The sequence below is a fragment of the Engystomops pustulosus genome, chromosome 7 (genome assembly GCF_040894005.1).
Source record: "Engystomops pustulosus chromosome 7, aEngPut4.maternal, whole genome shotgun sequence".
Lineage (NCBI taxonomy): Eukaryota > Metazoa > Chordata > Amphibia > Anura > Leptodactylidae > Engystomops > Engystomops pustulosus.
Genome location: NC_092417.1, coordinates 2,846,601 through 2,867,729, shown reverse-complemented (window position 1 = coordinate 2,867,729; position 21,129 = coordinate 2,846,601). Strand labels below are relative to the sequence as shown.

General features: G+C 45.3%; 1 protein-coding gene across 2 annotated transcripts in view; it reads right to left on the bottom strand.

Annotated features, from left to right (window-relative positions):
• Positions 1–21,129, bottom strand: part of LOC140069124 (protein S100-A1-like) — a 76,906-nt gene that overhangs the window by 28,750 nt on the left and 27,027 nt on the right. The window contains exon 3 of one of the 2 annotated variants that reach the window (XM_072114489.1): positions 14,729–16,715. The exons of the other annotated variant lie outside the window; for it this stretch is intronic. Within the exon in view, the coding sequence (XP_071970590.1) occupies positions 16,488–16,715 (228 nt within the window). The 3' untranslated portion in view covers positions 14,729–16,487. Of the gene's footprint in view, positions 1–14,728; positions 16,716–21,129 lie in introns of those variants that run through there. 2 annotated transcript variants of the gene reach the window in all.

Below are 21,129 nucleotides of genomic sequence, written 5' to 3'. Positions count from 1 at the left end.
TCGCGGTGTAGTCACATTAGGCGAAGAGGATTGAATGTTCATCGTATCAGTCAATTTTCCCAACAAAAAATAACTATCACAAAATAAAAGGGAATAAGAGAGAAAGGGCCACATTTATCACTTTTGTGCGCCTAAGTGTAGTAGTTGCGCCTAAATTCTGGCGCACTGTTTTCCCGAATTATCACAAGCTACAACCATCTGTGATAAGGTAATTTCCTGCCTCTTATTAATCACTTTACTTTAACTCAGTTTAGGCGCAATTTTGGCGCAGTTTTGGCGTAATGTTCCTCCTCTCTGCTTCTCCCACAGCCCAGAATGAAGATAACACTCACAGCAGCACCCAGGTGTGTGACACCCAGCACCCAGTGACCTCCTCAGCAGCACCCAGGTGTGTGACACCCTGCACCCAGTGACCTCCTCAGCAGCACCCAGGTGTGTGACACCCAGCACCCAGTGACCTCCTCAGCAGCACCCAGGTGTGTGACACCCTGCACCCAGTGACCTCCTCAGCAGGGGCTTCTCCTGGAGGGGATCCCCCAGTGCTGGTCTCCTGCTGCACCCCTGTAATCCTGCACAGTATCCCCCTCAGACACACTGGTGATACTGTGCAGAATGACATGGGGGACACTTGTCAGTACTATGTGCAACATTCTGTTACGTTCTCTTCTCTCTTGCTGTGAGCTCAGCGTTTTGCAGAATGTTTTGTAAATAGAAGGTGATGAAGTGTAAATAGAGTCTGCAGCTCCTGTCTGTAATGTATCTAATGTATCTATTATATGTTCCAGTGTCTGCAGAGTATCTCATGTCTGTATGATCTGTTCTAGTGTCTGCAGAGTATCTCATGTCTGTATGATCTGTTCTAGTGTCTGCAGAGTATCTCATGTCTGTATTATATGTTCTAGTGTCTGCAGTGTCTGGTTGAGCTTTTCTGCTAGAAATGAGCTCTTCTGCAAAGGGGCTCAGTGCTTTCTTCTCAGTTAACGCCAGCTCCGGGCTGGAGTGTTTTTGCGCCCATTTTTGCGCCTAAATGAAAAGTCGCAAGTGATGAATATCATTAGGCGCATCAAAACATCTGGATTGCTAGGATAAATGAGGGAAAGCTGGTTATTTTTTGCTGCGCAGCTAGCATTTAGTCACATTTAGTTGCAAATATGGCACAAAAAACGGTGCGCCTGAATGAAAAGGCGCAAAAACAACAGAAAAAAACGATTGATACATGTGGCCCAAAGTGTGTTCTTAGATTTGCATAGAGAAGGGTTAAAAACATGAATATTAGTTGATATTATTCCTTATCAGAATGTAGTAAGATATAAAGTGACTATTTCCATTATCTGTGAGGTGCAGCAGCTCCTGTGTGCAGCAAATGCTCCCGCAGCCTGATGGCTAAGAATCTGGAGGGGGGGGGGTGCACTTCAGGGGGCTGTATCTCTGGCTCTGTAACACATAGAACCTCACTTATTTCCTATGAAAGAAGAGAGTCTCCTCTTTTATATGAATCTAAATTTGTGTTTCTAGAATGCAGAAAAACGGAGATATAAACTGTTAAACTGCCGTCAGAAGTGATATTTATATATAAAAATGGCACCTGATATTCTCACTTTAAACCTGAATATCTCTGGATCCATAGCACCTAGAGACAAAATTCAAGATTCATTTGAAAGAAGAGATTCTCCCCTTTCTCCCTGGGGGCCCTGGGCAATTGCCACCTTTGCCTACCCATAGCGCCGGCCCTGACTGTGATCCATTAGACCCCAATTATTGTGGAATCCAGAAAACTACGGATGTGTGTGATGCTTCTAGTCAGACACCATCAATACTTTTCCTAGGTAGAGGTCATCAATAGTCACAGAATTTTCCAAAGAAACGCAGCAGAAAACAATGAGGCATAAAAGGTCTGACTTCTTGTATCTGTCCTCCGTGCAGGTCCACCAGGAACGTTACAAAGAGACCTGAGGAAACGTCCTCCAAGAACTTTGCCTCCCTGACATCAACTTCATGCAATCTGCCTCCGGTAAGAAGCAGGAGATCGACAGACCAGGGCCACCGTGCCCCTAAATTCCTACATTTTTAGAGACCCCTAAACTTGTAACTGGTTCCCTTCTGTTGACAAAACGTTTCCATAATCCGGTCCCTATCCTCCCCTCTGCCCCGATGTCCCATGTGTTACCCCCAGATGTGGTCCTGGTGCTTGTACTACGCTGCTGCCTGTGGGGTGTATGGAGGATGGTATATCGCTCTACGTTCTCCTCCGTGTCGTGTGGTTGATGTATAATTGTGGGTGGATGTGAGGATCTGGCAGTGGAGGATGATCTATCCTGTATGTGAGGCTGTAAGAGTATTACATGACATGTCCAGACAGAATGTTATCCATTGTCCTGGATCTCTGCACGGCTCCGGAGTTCTGCACTGCGATGTCTGGAAGTGTCCAAATAGAGGACAATATAGTATTAGGTATACAGTATAGGATTATGTACAGACTGTACCACACAGACACACGTGGTAGGATTAGATACACAGCAGACAGTATCACACGAGGTAGGATTAGATACACAGCAGACAGTATCACACGAGGTAGGATTAGATACACAGCAGACAGTATCACACGAGGTAGGATTAGATACACAGCAGACAGTATCACACGAGGTAGGATTAGATACACAGCAGACAGTATCGCACATGATGTGTAGGCCTCTGGATGTTGAGGACAATGAGATACTTGTGTGTGACACGCACCTTGTTACTCAGCAGTATTATATGAGTAATGACCGGAGCTTACACTCAGGACAATGGCTGCTGTCACACTGTAATCTCCTCCAGGATCGACGCCTCCGGATCAGAACTTTCTCACTACTTTGTTGTAACTTGTGTCCTATCCACTGACTACAACAAGTGCAAGTCTGAGCATCCTGGGGGGATCCGGGGCAGCATCCTCATCTCTTACCCTCCATCAGCCCCTCTGCCTCTCTCGGTGGTGGTCTCGGACCCAGCCTTGTGCAGTATCCCCACAGGTCTAACGGCTCATACACTGATAGCAGAGGCCACTGTTCTCTTCTGTGGCTCACCCCACACACCTTCATGCTAGTACCACGCTCTGGTATGGGCCTCCTATACCCCGTCATGCCGGATGTTATGGCTACTTGTGTCTTCTTCATGATATAATTCTCATCCAATCCTCTGACTTCAGGCTCAATACCAAATCTATACCAGATCCCGACTACAGCACAATGTATAACAATGTTCCTTAAGGTTTTAAGACAGTTTTTTAAAATCACATTATCACATTATTACTTTAATTATTAGAGGGGCGGATGTGTCCCTTCTGTAGACTCTCCTGGATCTATACCTGGTGTCATCTTCTGGGGGAGACAACTCGAATATCCTCCCCTGGGATACTCCGATCCTGGACGGAGATCAATCCTGACAGATATTTTATCAAAATGCAGAAGCAAAATCCAAGCTGTTCTCAGGGTCTTATCCTCCACACTCAGACACAAGTAATGAAGTGCAAAGAGATGAGCACTTAGGTATCCAGCTCTCCAATCAAAGACCGGGTGATGTGACGCTGATCATGGGAGACCCAAAATGACACCAGAGGGAAGGTTATTCAACACCAAATACTTTTACTGTATTGATCCGACCTGCCTAGAAATCTGGGGGAATTCTACCCCCTCTCCATTTAATCACTGAGATTAGTTACGGACTCGCAATCTATCAGGTCCAGACACAGACTTATCCCCAACACACAGAGAAAGCGAGAATAGAATCTCAGTAACCGACTCAGAAGAGACCTGATTGTCCGGGTGACTCTGCCGGGGGTCTGGTGGGACAATTTACTTCAGTCACTGCAGTAGAGACATAGAGACAACCTGTAGACGATGTTCTCCTCCGGCTTTACAGAACACAATGGCCGCGGTCCTTGACAGCAGGAGAAGGGACCGAGTTCTTAGGGGATAGAAGAGTAACATGGAGAGACGATTGGGGTCTGCTCCATCCTTGCATCTATCTCTGAGCCATCAGGATTAGCTGCCAGGGCCAGAATCAGACTCATCATCAGAATCATAGCTCCCAATCGTCCCGATTTTGCCGGGACAGTCCCGTTTTTCTTACCTCTGCCCCGCGTCACGGGCAACTGTCAGATTGTCATGGATTTTCCCTCCCGGCTCTGTAAATACTTTCAAAGCCTGAATTAATATTACTGAATGGTTTCTACAGACATTGGGCAGGGAATCCTTTTGAGAGATGTGTCGGGTTAGCGGAGAGCAGGGACCACGTCATCAGGTTCAGATCAGCATCTGTCCATATATGGTCTCCAGGTCTTCCCCAGACACAAGCTCTTTTTTTAGTTAAATTAAATACATTTTTGCCCAGTCTGGGATTCAGACCCCAGGCCCTCTGCATTAGAGATAGGAGCCTCTACCCACTGAGCTATGAGCCCAGTGATTACATAACTAAGGATTTTTTTTAACTAGGAAATGTTATCTGCTACTGTTACACTGTGACACAGACTTAATGCCCTGATATATAGAGAGGGATCTTCTCAGAGATTATTATTGTAATTATGGAGACTATTATTATTCTGAATTGTATTATTTTATTATTATGGAGACAATTATTAATAATAGTAAAAATAATAATAATCATCGCTATAATTATATTTATAGTTATAATTGTCTCAATAATTACAATAATAATCTCTGAGAAGATCCCTCTCTATATACCAAGGCATTAAATCTGTGTCACAGTGTAACAGTAGCAGTAACAGTTCTTAGTTACCATAATAGATGGAGGAAGCCACAGCACCCGGTACGGTTCAGTTCCAAATAGTCTTTATTATAACATCATCCAAGCATAAAAATTGCAACGTTTCGATTCCAGTTGAATCTTTCTCAAGCATGCTTGAGTAAGATTCAACTGGAATCGAAACGTTGGCTTCAGTTCTTAGTTACCAAAATTCCTCGTCTAGATCTTTTCTGGGCTCTTAGCTCAGTTGCTAGAGGTGCTGTGTCATTATCATCCATGGACACTGCAGGTTCTAGGTTCAAATCCCAATAAGGATAAAAAAAAAAAATTTATTATTGAGATAAATTTTATTATTGTTATATGGTTAAAATTTGGGGCGTGCCAGGGAGTGATTGGGGGGGGGGCCTAGGGGGATCACTACGCGTGCCGCCATTTTGTCCCTCTTTCCCTTTCACAAATGTTGGGAGGTATGGACAATCCCCATTAATGATGATCTTCATGGAAGGTTCACACCACTCACACATTGTATCGGGGATCTCCATGGGAAACTTCTTAGCAGAGCATTTACCTTGGAGAAAAAGGAGATAAGACTCCACCAGCACAATGTGATCTAGAAAGGGACCCCAAGGATTGGAAATGGGGGTTTCTCTGCCATCATCTCTGCTGGGAGGGAGGAGATTCCAAGAGAGGTTAAAGGTAAGTGATTTTCTGTGACTTGTTGTTCTTGTGCATCATCCATTGAGCGCCCAGACCTTGTGTCACTGCAGATCACAGGGAATCCAAGTATGTGCTGCCACTTACATTACTGAAAGTGGACGCAGACCTGGAGATGGGAAGAGGCTGCACAAAGTCCAGCAGGGGGCATCAAGGATTTCCTAATGTTGTGATGTAATTGTGAGGCTCATCCACCAGAGGGAACCGCTGCAGCTATGAGATATTCCTAAAATCACACACCCACACATCCTGTAGGAGAAGATATAACCTCCAGGAGAACATACAACCGCCAGGAGAACATACAACCTCCAGGAGAACACACAACCTCCAGGAGAACATACAACCTCCAGGAGAACATACAACCTCCCGGAGAACATACAACCTCCAGGAGAACATACAACCTCCAGGAGAACATACAACCTCCAAGAGAACATATAACCTCCAGGAGAACATACAACCTCCCAGAGAACATACAACCTCCAGGAGAACATATAACCTCCAGGAGAACATATAACCTCCAGGAGAACATACAACCTCCAGGAGAACATACAACCTCCAGGAGAACATACAACCTCCAAGAGAACATATAACCTCTAGGAGAACATACAACCTCCAGGAGAACATATAACCTCCAGGAGAACATACAACCTCCAGGAGAACATACAACCTCCAAGAGAACATATAACCTCTAGGACAACATACAACCTCCAGGAGAACATACAACCTCCAGGAGAACATATAACCTCCAGGAGAACATATAACCTCCAGGAGAACATATAACCTCCCGGATAACATACAATCTCCAGGAGAACATACAACCTCCAGGAGAACACACAACCTCCAGGAGAACATATAACCTCCCAGAGAACATACAACTTCCAGGAGAACACACAACCTCCAGGAGAACATATAACCTCCAGGAGAACACACAACCTCCAGGAGAACATATAACCTCCCAGAGAACATACAACTTCCAGGAGAACACACAACCTCCAGGAGAACATATAACCTCCAGGAGAACACACAACCTCCAGGAGAACATATAACCTCCAGGAGAACATACAACCTCCAGGAGAACATATAACCTCCCGGAGAACATACAACCTCCAGGAGAACATATAACCTCCCGGAGAACATACAACCTCCAGGAGAACATATAACCTCCCAGAGAACATACAACCTCCAGGAGAACACACAACCTCCAGGAGAACATACAACCTCCCGAATACCATACAACTTCCCAAATAACATACAACCTCCCGAATAACACACAACCTCCCGAATAACATACAACCTCCAGGAGAACATATAACCTTCCGAAGAACATACAACCTCCCGAATAACATACAACCTCCTGAACGACATACAACCTCCCGAATAACACACAACCTCCCGAATAACATACAAACTCCAGGAGAACATATAACCTCCAGGAGAACATATAACCTCCCGAATAACATACAACCTCCAGGAGAACATATAACCTCCAGGAGAACATATAACCTCCAGGAGAACATACAACCTCCAGAAGAACATATAACCTCCCGAATAAAATACAACCTCCAGGAGAACATACAACCTCCAGGAGAACATACAACCTCCGGGAGAACATACAACCTCCAGGAGAACATACAACCTCCAGGAGAACATACAACCTTCAGGATAACATACAACCTCCAGGAGAACATACAACCTCCCGAATAACATACAACCTCCTGAACGACATACAACCTCCCGAATAACATACAACCTCCTGAACGACATACAACCTCCAGGAGAACATATAACTTCCAGGAGAACTATTTACCTCTCGAATAACATACAACCTCCAGGAGAACATATAACCTGCAGAATAACATACAACCTCCAGGAGAACATATAACCTGCAGAATAACATACAACCTCCCGGAGAACACACAACCTCTAGAAGAACATACAACCTCCCGAATAACACACAACCTCCCGAATAACATACAACCTCCAGGAGAACATACAACCTCCAGGAGAACATACAATCTCCACGAGAACATACAACCTCCAGGAGAACATACAACCTCCAGGAGAACATACAACCTCTAGGAGAACATATAAATTCAAGGAGAACATATAATCTCCCGAATAACAAATAACCTCCAGGAGAACATACAACCTCCCGAATAACATATAACCTCCCGAATAACATACAACCTCCAGGAGAACATACAACCTCCCCAATAACATACGACCTCCAGGAGAACATACAACCACCAGGAGAACATATAACCTCCAGGAGAAAATATAACCTCGAGGAGAACATACAACCTCCAGGAGAACATACAACCTCCAGGAGAACATATAACCTCCAAAATTACATACAACCTCCAGGAGAACATATAACCTCCAGGAGAACATATAACCTCCAGGAGAACATACAACCTCCAGGAGAACTTTTTACTTCTCGAATAACATACAACCTCCAGGAGAACATATAACCTGCCGAATAACATACAACCTCCCGGAGAACACACAACCTCTAGGAGAACACACAATCTCCAGAAGAACATACAACCTCCCCAATAACATACAACCTCTAGGAGAACATACAACCTCCAGGAGAACATACAACCTCTAGGAGAACATATAAATTCAAGGAGAACATACAACCTCCAGGAGAACATATAACCTCCAGGAGAACATATAACCTCCCGAATAACATACAACCTCCAGGAGAACATATAACCTCCAGGAGAACATATAACCTCCCGAATAACATATAACCTCCAGGAGAACATACAACCTCCAGGAGAACATACAACCTCCAGGAGAACATATAACCTCCCGAATAACAAATAACCTCCAGGAGAACATACAACCTCCCGAATAACATACAACCTCCAGGAGAACATATAACCTCCAGGAGAACATATAACCTCCCGAATAACATATAACCTCCAGGAGAACATACAACCTCCAGGAGAACATACAACCTCCAGGAGAACATATAACCTCCCGAATAACATATAACCTCCAGGAGAACATATAACCTCCAGGAGAACATATAACCTCCAGGAGAACATACAACCTCCCAAATAACATACAACCTCCAGGAGAACATACAACCTCCCGAATAACATATAACCTCCCGAATAACATACAACCTCCAGGAGAACATATCCTCCAGGAGAACATATAACCTCCAAAATAACATACAACCTCCAGGAGAACTTTTTACTTCTCGAATAACATACAACCTCCAGGAGAAAAGTAACCTGCCGAATAACATACAACCTCCCGGAGAACACACAACCTCTAGGAGAACACACAACCTCCAGAAGAACATACAACCTCCCCAATAACATATAACCTCCAGGAGAACTTTTTACCTCTTGAATAACATACAACCTACAGGAGAACAGAAAACCTCTAGGAGAACATATAACCTGCCGAATAACATACAACCTCCAGGAGAACATATAACCTAAAGGAGAACCTATAACCTCCAGGAGAACATATAACCTCCAGGAGAACATACAACCTCCCGTATAACATATAACCTCCAGGAGAACATACAACCTCCCGTATAACATATAACCTCCAGGAGAACATATAACCTCCAGGAGAACATATAACCTCCAGGAGAACTTTTTACCTATGGAATAACATACAACCTCCAGGAGAACACACAACCTCTAGGAGAACATATAACCTCCCGAATAACATACAACCTCCACGAGAACATATAACCTCCCGAATAACATACAACCTCCACGAGAACATATAACCTCCTGAATAACATACAACCTCTAGGAGAACATACAACCTCCAGGAGAACATATAACCTCTAGGAGAACATATAACCTCCAGGAGAACATATAACCTCCAGGAGAACATACAACCTCCAGGAGAACATACAACCTCCAGGAGAACATACAACCTCCAGGAGAACATATAACCTCTAGGAGAACATATAACCTCCAGGAGAACATATAACTTCCAGGAGAACATACAACCTCCAGGAGAACATATAACTTCCAGGAGAACATACAACCTCCAGGAGAACCTATAACCTCCAGGAGAACATACAACCTCCAGGAGAACATATAACCTCCAGGAGAACATACAACCTCCAGGAGAACATAACATTTCCACCATTCTGCCCTCCACTGATGCCCAGTCTACCTTAGCAACATCAAAGACCAGATTTAAGGGATAACAATACCCCTGCCAGCATACAGGCAGTCCAGACCTCATGCTCCTTCTCAGGAGTCTGTCCTTCAAAGTCTGTCAGCAGTCCAGACTACAGGAGTCTGAGAGTGAAGAGATAGTGGGGAGCACACCTTCAGTGCTAATACAGAAACCAATTTCGGGAACAAAGTCAGGAGACTCTAATCCAGAGCTGCAGCTTCCACAGTTTGGACACAGCTCCATCTCAATTATCCCAGCACCTACTGCCAGGCTGGAGCACTATTTCTGCGGACCACTCTCCACGACCACTCCAGTATCTGAATCTAGATCTTCTGTTTCACCGTTCTGGCCAGTTGGCTGCTACCTGTTCAATAAAGAACCGTGAGTTGATTTGCACAACGTTGCCTCCGTCTGATCCCTGGATACGGCTGTTACCACCACAGGCTCCCCATCCATCACCCAGGGACATATCTTACAGACACCACCTGCTGGAGACCTGCCAGGCTGTAGGACAGCCCTCCAGTCCCCATACTAAGCACCATGACCACAGCGCACCCTTGGCCGCCAGCCACTCCGGTATTCTGGGCCCCGGCGGCCTCCTCTGGATTCCAGATCCCAAGAGAAACGCCTACAAGGATCTGTACAATGAGGATTCCTGGCTGCATCTTTCATCTGTTCCCCAATCTGCAGTGCCCCAAATAGTGACCCCTGTGAGTGCCCCGTCTACCGCCATCATGAGCACAGGCCCCAATGCCATCCATGGACCAGGACTGGTCCAGGAAAACACTCTCCAGTTGCAAGTATGTGCGGCTCTCAAGGGTCTTCCATGGCCAAAGAAGCCGCTGAGGATGAAGCAGATCCAGAAGTTCCGGTGAGGGTTGACCTTCCAGCGATTCCTTCTCAGTGGGGTGATGACCCGGCTCCAGAAGAGTTGGAGGCTACAGATGGAGCAATGGCGCTAGCTCGAGGGCCCATCTACTTGTTCTTAGATCCGTCCATGAGGATGGGCTCTACAGATTCACCGGCTGATGAGGCTGATTCCCCCGGAGCTCAGCACAACTACCCCTGAGCCACTAAAAATGTAAAACCTCTTTCAGATAACGTACAGAACAGTTTCAACAAAGAAAACCAGCAGTTCAGTGTTCACCCAGCTTTATTAGCACTTAAACGATGAAGCAAAGGCTTCTTTCCCAGTGTAGACAATACATGGTGTGCCTTGCAACCCGAGGTAGCCGTGCTGCTTCCAGTAACGTCATGGTAACGTTTTAAAGGAAACCTACCAGTTAGAATGGTAGGGGTAAGCAGTAAGTACCGAGCACCAGCTCAGGGTGAGCTCAGGGTGAGCTGGTGCCGGTACTTACTTTCATTTGTGTTATTAACTGCTGTATCGCGGTTTTAACACTTTTTAAACTTTAGAGCAGAAGAGGCTTCGGCGCTGGGCGTGACCGTGCGCGTGCAATATCTCCAGCATTTCCTATGTAGGCGTGCCACGCAGCGCCGAAGCCTTTTCTGCTCTAAAGTTTAAAAAGTGTTAAAACCCTGATACAGCAGTTAATAACACATATGGAAGTGCACCCATTGGGCTGGTAAAGCCACTGTGATTGCTGTTTTTGCATATAACCTCTTTCTTTAGACTTAGCAGGGATGTAGCCAAGACTGTGTCAGAACGTCTTTATGTCAAACTCCACAGGCTTGCGCCTAAAACCTAGACGTCATACAGGAGGGTAAGACAGTCAGATGGCAGGTATACCGTATGTATTATACCTACCTGTTCAATAAAGATCCATAAGTTGATTTGCACAACGTTACCTCCATCTGAGGCCCTTGATACGGCTGTTACCACCACGGGCTCCCCATCCATTACCCAGGGATTCATCCTACAGACACTCAGGGGTTGCCCCAGGGAGATTCAGTACCTCAGCCTCTCCCTCCATATTTCTTGCACACACCACCTGCTGGAGAGCTGCCAGGCTGTAGGACAGGCCTCCGGTCCCCATACCAAGCACCGTGACCACAGCGTGCCCCAGGCCGGAACCGCCAGTCACTCCAGTATTCTGGGCCCCGGCTGCCTCCAGGCCCCAAGAAAAGGCCCCGGTGGGGGATGTTGCAGATGGCACTCAGGGCATGCGCCTTGGGACGTTGCCACTACAATGGGAATGGGGTCTCAAGAAGAGGTGCAAGATTGAACATATCAGCCTGCACCACCCTGGGTTCAGAGGCTACATCAGTCCCTAATGAAGCAAAAACAGAGCGGGCAGCTACTGTGTACATTTTAGTGGTAGAGATTATACTACACTGAGGACAGACTGGTGGTGATACTAAACTGAGGAACAATTGGTGGTAGTGATTATATGACACTGAGGACCGACTGGTGGTAGTGATGATACTAGACTGAGGACTAACTGATGGTAGCGATGATACTAGACTGAGGACTGACTGGTGGTAGTGTTCACACTACAATGAGGAGTGACTGGTGGTGATACTTAACTGAAGACCAATTGGTGGCAGTGATTATATAACACTAAGGACTGACTGGTGGTAGTGATGATACTAGACTGAGGACTGACTGGTGGTAGCGATGATACTAGACTGAGGACTGACTGGTGACTGTGATTATACTAGACTGAGGACTGACTGGTGACAGTGATTATACTAGTCTGAGGACTGACTGGTGACTGTGATTAAACTAGACTGAGGACTGACTGGTGACAGTGATTATACTAGTCTGAGGACTGACTGGTGACTGTGATTATACTAGACTGAGGACTGACTGGTGACAGTGATTATACTAGTCTGAGGACTGACTGGTGACTGTGATTAAACTAGACTGAGGACTGACTGGTGGTAGTGATTAAACTAGACTGTGGACTGACTGGTGGAAGTGATTAAACTAGACTGAAGACTGACTGGTGGTAGCGATGATACTAGACTGAGGACTGACTGGTGGTAGTGATTATACTAGACTGAGGACTGACTGATGGTAGCAATGATACTAGACTGAGGACTGACTGGTGGGAGTGATTATACTAGACTGAGGACTGACTGGTGGCAGTGATTATACTAGACTGAGGACTGACTGGTAACAGTGATTATACTAGACTGAGGACTGACTGGTGACAGTGATTATACTAGACTGAGGACTGACTGGTGACAGTGATTATTTCACAATGAGGACTGACTGGTGGTAGAGATCACACTACACCAAGGAGTGACTGGTGGTGATACTAAACTGAGGACCAATTGATGGTAGTGATTATATATCACTGAGGACCGACTGGTGGTAGTGATGATACTAGACTGAGGACTGACTGGTGACAATGATTATACTAGTCTGAGGTCTGACTGGTGACAGTGATTATACTAGGCTAAGGACTGACTGGTGACAGTGATTATACTAGACTGAGGACTGACTGGTGACAGTGATTATACTAGACTGAGAACTGACTGGTGGTAGTGATTATACTAGACTGAGGACTGACTGGTGGTAGTGATTATACTAGTCTGAGGACTGACTGGTAACAGTGATTATAATAGACTGAGGACTGACTGGTGGCAGTGATTATACTAGACTGAGGACTGACTGGTGGCAGTGATTATACTAGACTGAGGACTGACTGGTGGCAGTGATTATACTAGACTGAGGACTGACTGGTAACAGTGATTATACTAGACTGAGGACTGACTGGTGACAGTGATTATACTAGACTGAGGACTGACTGGTGGCAGTGATTATACTAGACTGAGAACTGACTGGTGGTAGTGATTATACTAGTCTGAGGACTGACTGGTAACAGTGATTATAATAGACTGAGGACTGACTGGTGGCAGTGATTATACTAGACTGAGGACTGACTGGTGGCAGTGATTATACTAGACTGAGGACTGACTGGTGCCAGTGATTATACTAGACTGAGGACTGACTGGTAACAGTTATTATACTAGACTGAGGACTGACTGATGACAGCGATTATACAAACACCAAGGACTGACTGGTGACAATGATTATACTAGACTGATGACTGACTGGTGGTAGTGATTATAATAGACAGAGGACTGACTGGTGCCAGTGATTATACTAGACTGAGGACTGACTGGTGCCAGTGATTATACTAGACTGAGAACTGACTGGTGCCAGTGATTATACTAGACTGAGGACTGACTGGTGGTAGTGATTATACTAGACTGAGAACTGACTGGTGACAATGATTATACTAGACTGATGACTGACTGGTGGTAGTGATTATACTAGACAGAGGACTGACTGTTGCCAGTGATTATACTAGACTGAGAACTGACTGGTGACAATGATTATACTAGACTGATGACTGACTGGTGGTAGTGATTATACTAGACAGAGGACTGACTGTTGCCAGTGATTATACTAGACTGAGGACTGACTGTTGCCAGTGATTATACTAGACTGCGGACTGACTGGTGACAATGATTATACTAGACTGATGACTGACTGGTGGTAGTGATTATACTAGACAGAGGACTGACTGGTGCCAGTGATTATACTAGACTGAGAACTGACTGTTGCCAGTGATTATACTAGACTGAAGACTGACTGGTGGCAGTGATTATACTAGACTGAGAACTGACTGGTGACAATGATTATACTAGACTGATGACTGACTGGTGGTAGTGATTATACTAGACAGAGGACTGACTGGTGCCAGTGATTATACTAGACTGAGGACTGACTGGTGCCAGTGATTATACTAGACTGAGAACTGACTGGTGACAATGATTATACTAGACTGATGACTGACTGGTGGTAGTGATTATACTAGACTGAGAACTGACTGGTGGTAGTGATTATACTAGTCTGAGGACTGACTGGTAACAGTGATTATAATAGACTGAGGACTGACTGGTGGCAGTGATTATACTAGACTGAGGACTGACTGGTGCCAGTGATTATACTAGACTGAGGACTGACTGGTAACAGTTATTATACTAGACTGAGGACTGACTGATGACAGCGATTATACAAACACCAAGGACTGACTGGTGACAATGATTATACTAGACTGAGGACTGACTGGTAACAGTTATTATACTAGACTGAGGACTGACTGATGACAGTGATTATACAAGCACCAAGGACTGACTGGTGACAGTGATTTTATTAGACTGAGGTTGAGTCTTCTTTTTAGTTGGGTCTTTTTTCTGAGTTGGGTCTTCCTCTTGGTTTGGGTCATCTTTTTGGATCCTGCTTCAGTGTCCACTTGTTTCTGACCCCGGTCTTCTCTTTGCTTCGGTCCTCTTTCAGAGCTGGGTCCACTTTCATTAGTCTATTTTTCTGAATCATCAGGTCTTTTTTTTTATTGGGTCTTGTTGCTGAGTCTTCTGGTTTGGTAGGGTGTTGTTTCTGAGTTGGGATTTCCACTTTGGTTAGGTCTTTTTTCTGAACTACATCTTCTGTTTTGGTTGTTTTTTGCTTTTGAGTTGGGTCTTATTTTTGGTTTGGTCTCTTTTCTGAGTTTGATCTTCTGTTTCGGTTGTTTCTAGCTTCTGAGCTTGTTTTTGTTTTTTTGTTTGTGCTTCTTGTGCTAAGTGTTGTTTTTGTTTTTTCTGTTGGTTCTTGTTTTTGGCTGGAATCTTATTTCTTGGTGGAGACTTGTTCATTGGTTCAGTTTTTGGGTTGGGTCTTGATGGGTCTTTTTTCTGATCTTAATTTTCTGTTTTGGTTGTTTTTTTGCTTTTGAGTTGGGTTTTCTATTTTGGTTGGTTCATTTTTCTGAGCTTAATCTTCTGTTTTGTTTGGGTCATCTTTTTGGATTGGATCCTGCTTTAATGTCCAGTCATGCTTCTGGGTCATATCTTGCATGAGGGCTGAACATTGCTTCTTTGTTGGATCTGGTTTCTGCTTTGGATCTTTTTGTACAGAGCATTGGTTCTGAGCTGTGTCTTCTTTCTTGCTTAGGTCTTCACTCAGAGCGCCGACCTCTTTTTTTAGTCCTATTTAGAGTCAGGATCTTTATGATGGGGTCTTGCTTTTGAATTGGGTCTCCTTTTTTGAGTCTTTTATCTTAGATGGATTTTCCATTTTGGTTGGGTTTTTCTGGGTTAGGGTCTTGCTTCAAAGTTTGGTCAATTTGATTGGATTCTTGTTCCTGTTTCTCAGGTAGATTTTCTTTTTGTGACTTCTCTTCTTTTTGGGTTTGGCCCAGTTTTAGGGTCAGGCCATGCTTGATTTTCACATTCGGCTGAACAGCTGAATCATGTTTTCAGTTAGATGAGTTGAGTCTTGTTTGGTTGGATCTTCTTTTGGGTTGGAGCCAGTTTGAGGGTCAGGCTCATGAGCTGAATTATGCTCTTGGTTTGGCTGAGTGGAGTCTTCCTTCCTTATAAAGTGTTATTTCTGGTTTGGGTCTTTCTTCTCGATTTGTTCTTGTTTCTGAGCTGGATCTTGTTTTTGGATAGGTTCTTGTTTCTCGGTTGGGTCTTGTTTTTGGGTCTGATCTTGCAGAAGAACTGAACATTGTTTTTTGTTTGTTGCTTCTTTCTAAGTTTGTGCTTCTTGTGCTTCAGTGTTTTATCTCTGTTGGTTCTTGTTTTTGTCTGGAATCTTGTTCCTTGGTTGGTTCTGTTTTTTGGGTTGGGTCTTGATTCTGGGTTGGGTCTTATTTTTGGAATGAATCAAATTTTGGGGCTGCATCTTGTTTTTCGGTTTGATCTTGTTTGTGGATTGGGTTTTGTTTCTCTGTTGGGTCCTGTTTCAGTATTGGGTCCTTCATCTGGTTTGGGTCTTGTTTTTGGGTTAGAGCTTGTCTTTGAGTTGGCTCACTTTTCTCAGTTGGATCTTCTTTCTGGGTTTTGTCATGTTTGAGGATTTGATCTTGGGTTGAGCCCTCTCTCTTGGTTCAATCTTGTTTTGGGGTTAATTCACATGTTTTTGAGGATGTTGATGGGTGCAGCATTGAACCTTTTTGGGATGCAGAGATCTGACCTTTCTTGGACCTCGGAGCTTCAAAATAAGCAACAGCAACTTTTGATACAAGTTCTAAAAATTCCTTAAAGTCAACCTCGCCATCATTGTTTTCAGCAGGTGCTCGCAGTATGGCTTCAATTGTGTGGGGATCTCCGGAATCCTAAGGAGACAGAAACAACAACCAAATTATGAAAAGCTCTTCAGGAGTAAAGTGTTGGTGGATACACCTAACTGAATGTTATGTTTTTTCTTTGTATTTTATATTTAATTTCAAGTCACAGCAGGCAGAATGGTGGAAGATTTGAGATTTGAGGTGTTCACTCGGTTGGCCGACTTACCAGCTGGGAGTGCAGCTGGGCATACAGCTTCCAGGGCTCAAAAATGTGTGATACTTTCCCAAGTGCCTGATTTTTGGATATATTAATGATATTTGTGTTCCAAGTCAATTACCCATGTCATGGATATATGTAACATGTTATTTTGGTCTACAAGACGAGTCTCTACATGTATGATGTCACCGGTAGCTTACATTTACATTTACTTGGCAGCTGTGATGATGGATTATTTCTGAGAGTCTTAGCTCCAAGTCAGAACTTTTTAAAAGTTTTCAGAACATGTATTTTAATCCACCCTGAACCCATATCCTAATGTCCCCACACAATAATACCTTCCTCCCCTTACAAGCTACAAACTGTCTTTGGCCACCCCTAGGGACTTCCACTTGGTGTAATGTCTATTTATGGCCTATCCACACAGTATAATGCCCCTTCCTCTACTCCCACACAAAATAATGCCCCAATTATTGTGACTTGCATGTCATAGAATGCCCCTAAACTGTAAAATGTCCAATTCTTATTTGTCACCACCCTAAACAACACCATAATGTGCCCCCCACTTAAAATACTCACTATTGTGCCCCCCCCCCTCGGATAATGTACAACTTTTGTGCACCCAATTCTTATAATGCCCCCATTTCATGTACCCCCTTCATAACCAAAAACTAATACCCACCTAGGCCCGGTAACCCCCTGCCACTTCTGTGTGTGGCTCAGAGGGCAGTAATATATTGGTGTCATCACTCCTGCTCAATGGTGAAGTGGGAAACTGAGGCTCCCTTCTCCACACAGAACGGTGGAATGGACCCTAAGGATTTGGACTGTTCCTCAGAAACCAGGACTGTTGGGGGAAATCCCTACATATATATATACATGGCCATGAATATGTAAACAACATTCTCCAATGTTCATATTTCTACCCTAAAAAATAGTCTTGTCGTGACTGTCCCTTCATAATGAGCCACGTTCCCGGTTTGAACAGTTAAACCCAATGTCAGCTACACCCAACACCACCGGGAGACACCCAACCAGCTCCTGAAAACACTAAGATTTCTCATGTGAAGAGGAAGATCCATTACCATAATGATTAACCCTTCATGTGCCGCTGCCTCTGTGCGCTGATTGGCCATAGAGTTCAGCAGGAGGATTCTCTGTGGGCCGTAGCCCTCAAACAGCTGATGGGCCGGTCTCTCCCTCCATGCTGTGCCGGGCTGTGATCCCTGTATACAGGCTCCTGCACTGCCCTCATTCCCATACGTATCCATATGATAATCTAACCTTATTATATGGATGCAAACCGGGAGTGGAGGGCGGTGCAGTAGCCTGTTCTCCTCTGCAGTGATACCTGTATCCTGCTGCCGACTTATTCCTATTCTGAGATACAGTCTCATATATCTAGCAGCCCTATCTGTAAAATCCTCTCCGCTTCTCCTGCAGTGGGCAGGACTTCATGGTTGTGACATCAGCTAAGGGCACTGAGGCAATGAGGGCATCCACATGAATGTGCACAAACAGCCCAGCCAATCAGGACACAGAATCAGATCAACACAATCACTTCTGGTTTGTTGATCCAGCAAACAGGACAATGATGCTCAAACACTTTGTCAAATAAAAATTTCTTCTCGCTTTATTTCAGGACCATATCCAACTTTACAATATTCCATGTAACAGCTTAAAAAATCGCATCACAGCATTTAAGCTGTTACATGGAATATTGTAAAATTGTATATGGTCCGGTTGCCGGCTTCACTCACCTTCCCCGGCTCCAGCGGCGTCCTCTGCAGCTCCCGCGGCTTGGCGCGTGCGTCCCCTTCTTCTAGGGCGCGCGAGCGCCGTCTCGCTAAGATTTAAAGCGCTGGCCATTTCATTAACTCTATATAAGCCTGCCTCTTCCTGCAAGCCCTTGCCGGATCTTTGTGCCTCACAGCCTGAGAGAAAGCTATTCTGCAATTTGCTTGAGATTCCTGTGCCCCTGCGTTCCTGTGTCTCCTGCGTTCCTGAGTCCCTCTGTGTTCCAGTGTTACCTGAGCTCCTCCGTGTTCCCTGGTACCAGTGTTCCTCCGTGCTGCTGTCCTGTGTGCTGTGTTCCCATAACCTTCCGCTTGGACCTCCTGTTGCTGACCCCGGACCGGAGTCTGACTTTGCATCTCTGCCGCCTGCCCTGACCTTGTGCCTGGACTTCGACCACGAGATTGTCACGCACCCGTCCTTAATTGGTAGACGGGAGAAGTTCTCCATTGGGGTCTGGACTGTCAGTCTCATTGCCTAGAAGTTCCTCACCCAGTATCTGTCTTGCCAACTACCCGGGTTGACAAGCCTCTGAAGAATCTTCCAGCATGCTACCGAGACTATGCTGATGTTTTTTCTGAAAAACAAGCAGAGGTCCTGCCTCCACACCGCCCCTATGACTGTCCCATTGCCCTGCTGCCGGGTATGTCTCCTCCACGAGGACGAGTATACCCGTTGTCGGTGCCTGAGACCGAGGCTATGTCTGCCTATATTAAGGAGAATTTGCAAAAGGGTTTCATCCGGAAGTCTTCTTCTCCCACTGGTGCTGGCTTCTTCTTTGTATCCAAGTAGGATGGTTCCCTCCGTCTGTGCATAGATTACCGCGGTCTCAATAAAGTCACGGTAAAAAACCACTACCCGTTACCTCTCATCACTGAACTCTTTGACCGACTCCGGGGTGCCAAGGTTTTCACCAAGCTGCATCTCCGAGGGGCATACAACCTCATCCGTATTCGGGAAGGCGACGAGTGGAAGACAGCTTTCAATATCCGTGACAGACCTTTTGAGTATCTGGTAATGCCCTTTGGACCCCGCAATGCTCCAACTGTTTTCCAAGAATTTGTTAATGACATCTTCAGAGACTTGCTCTACTCTTGTGTCATAGTCTACCTGGACTACATTTTAGTTTTTTCCCCAGACCTACAGTCTCACCACATCCATGTCTGACAGGTCCTCAGGCGCAACCGTTTATATGCCAAACTCGAGAAATGCTTATTTCACCAGAGTAGTCTTCCGTTTCTGGGATATGTAATTTCTGATAAAGGCCTTCAAATGGATCCTTCCAAGTTGGCAGCTGTACTTCAGTGGCCTCGCCCAGTGGGGTTACGTGCCACACAGAGATTTTTGGGCTTCGCCAACTATTATCAACAATTTATTCCCCACTTCTCCTCTCTTGTGGCTCCCATCGTGACATTGACTAAGAAGAATGCTAATCCAAGACAATGGCCTCCGGCTGCTGAAGATGCCTTCACTAGGTTGAAGTCTGCTTTTGCCTCTGCGCCTGTACTCACAAGGCTTGACACGGAAAAGCCTTTCCAGTTAGAGGTTGATGCCTCATCCATTGGTGCTGGGGCCGTCCTTACCCAGAAGGGGCCAAAAGGTCGTACCTTCACATGCGGTTTCTTCTCAAAGACGTTCACACCTCCCGAAAGGAATTATTCCATTGGAGATCGGGAACTCTTGGCCATAAAGCTAGCTTTGGAGGAATGGCGCTATCTTCTGGAAGGAGCTCGTCATCTGGTCCATATTTATACTTGACCCGATTTGATTTTCTCATACATTTCCACCCTGCAGAGAAGAACATTAAAGCCGATGCTCTTTCTCGTGCTTCAGATGTGGTTGGAGAAGATCCTGCTCCTAGTCATATTGTTCCTCCGGAACGGCTGGTTCTTGCTGCTTCAGTGGACCTCTGGCAGCTTCCACCAGGCAAGACATATGTTCGACCTGCCCTACGTAGGAGAATTCTGACTTGGGGATATTGCTCTCGTGTGGCTGGACACCCTGGGGTACAGTGTTCTATTGCCCTCATTTCCCATTACTATTGGTGGCCAGACCTGGCCAAAGATGTGCGAGATTTCGTGGGTTCCTGTATTTCCTGTGCTCATAACAAGCCATCACACCTCAAACCTGCTGGTCTCCTGATGCCGTTGCCGATACCCAGCAGCCCGTGGACTCACATGGCCATGGACTTTATTACAGACCTTCCACTGTCCTCTGGGAATACTGGCATCTGGGTGGTAACCGACCGGTTCTCAAAAATGTCCCATTTCGTTCCATTGCCTGGTCTGCCGTCTGCTCCGCACCTTGCCAGCCTATTCTTCTTCAACATCTTTCGGCTGCATGGACTTCCGTTGCTCATCATTTCGGATCGAGGGGTTCAGTTTGTCTCTTGCTTCTGGCGATCTCTGTGTAATCAGCTACAGGTGAAACTGGACTTCTCTTCTGCATACC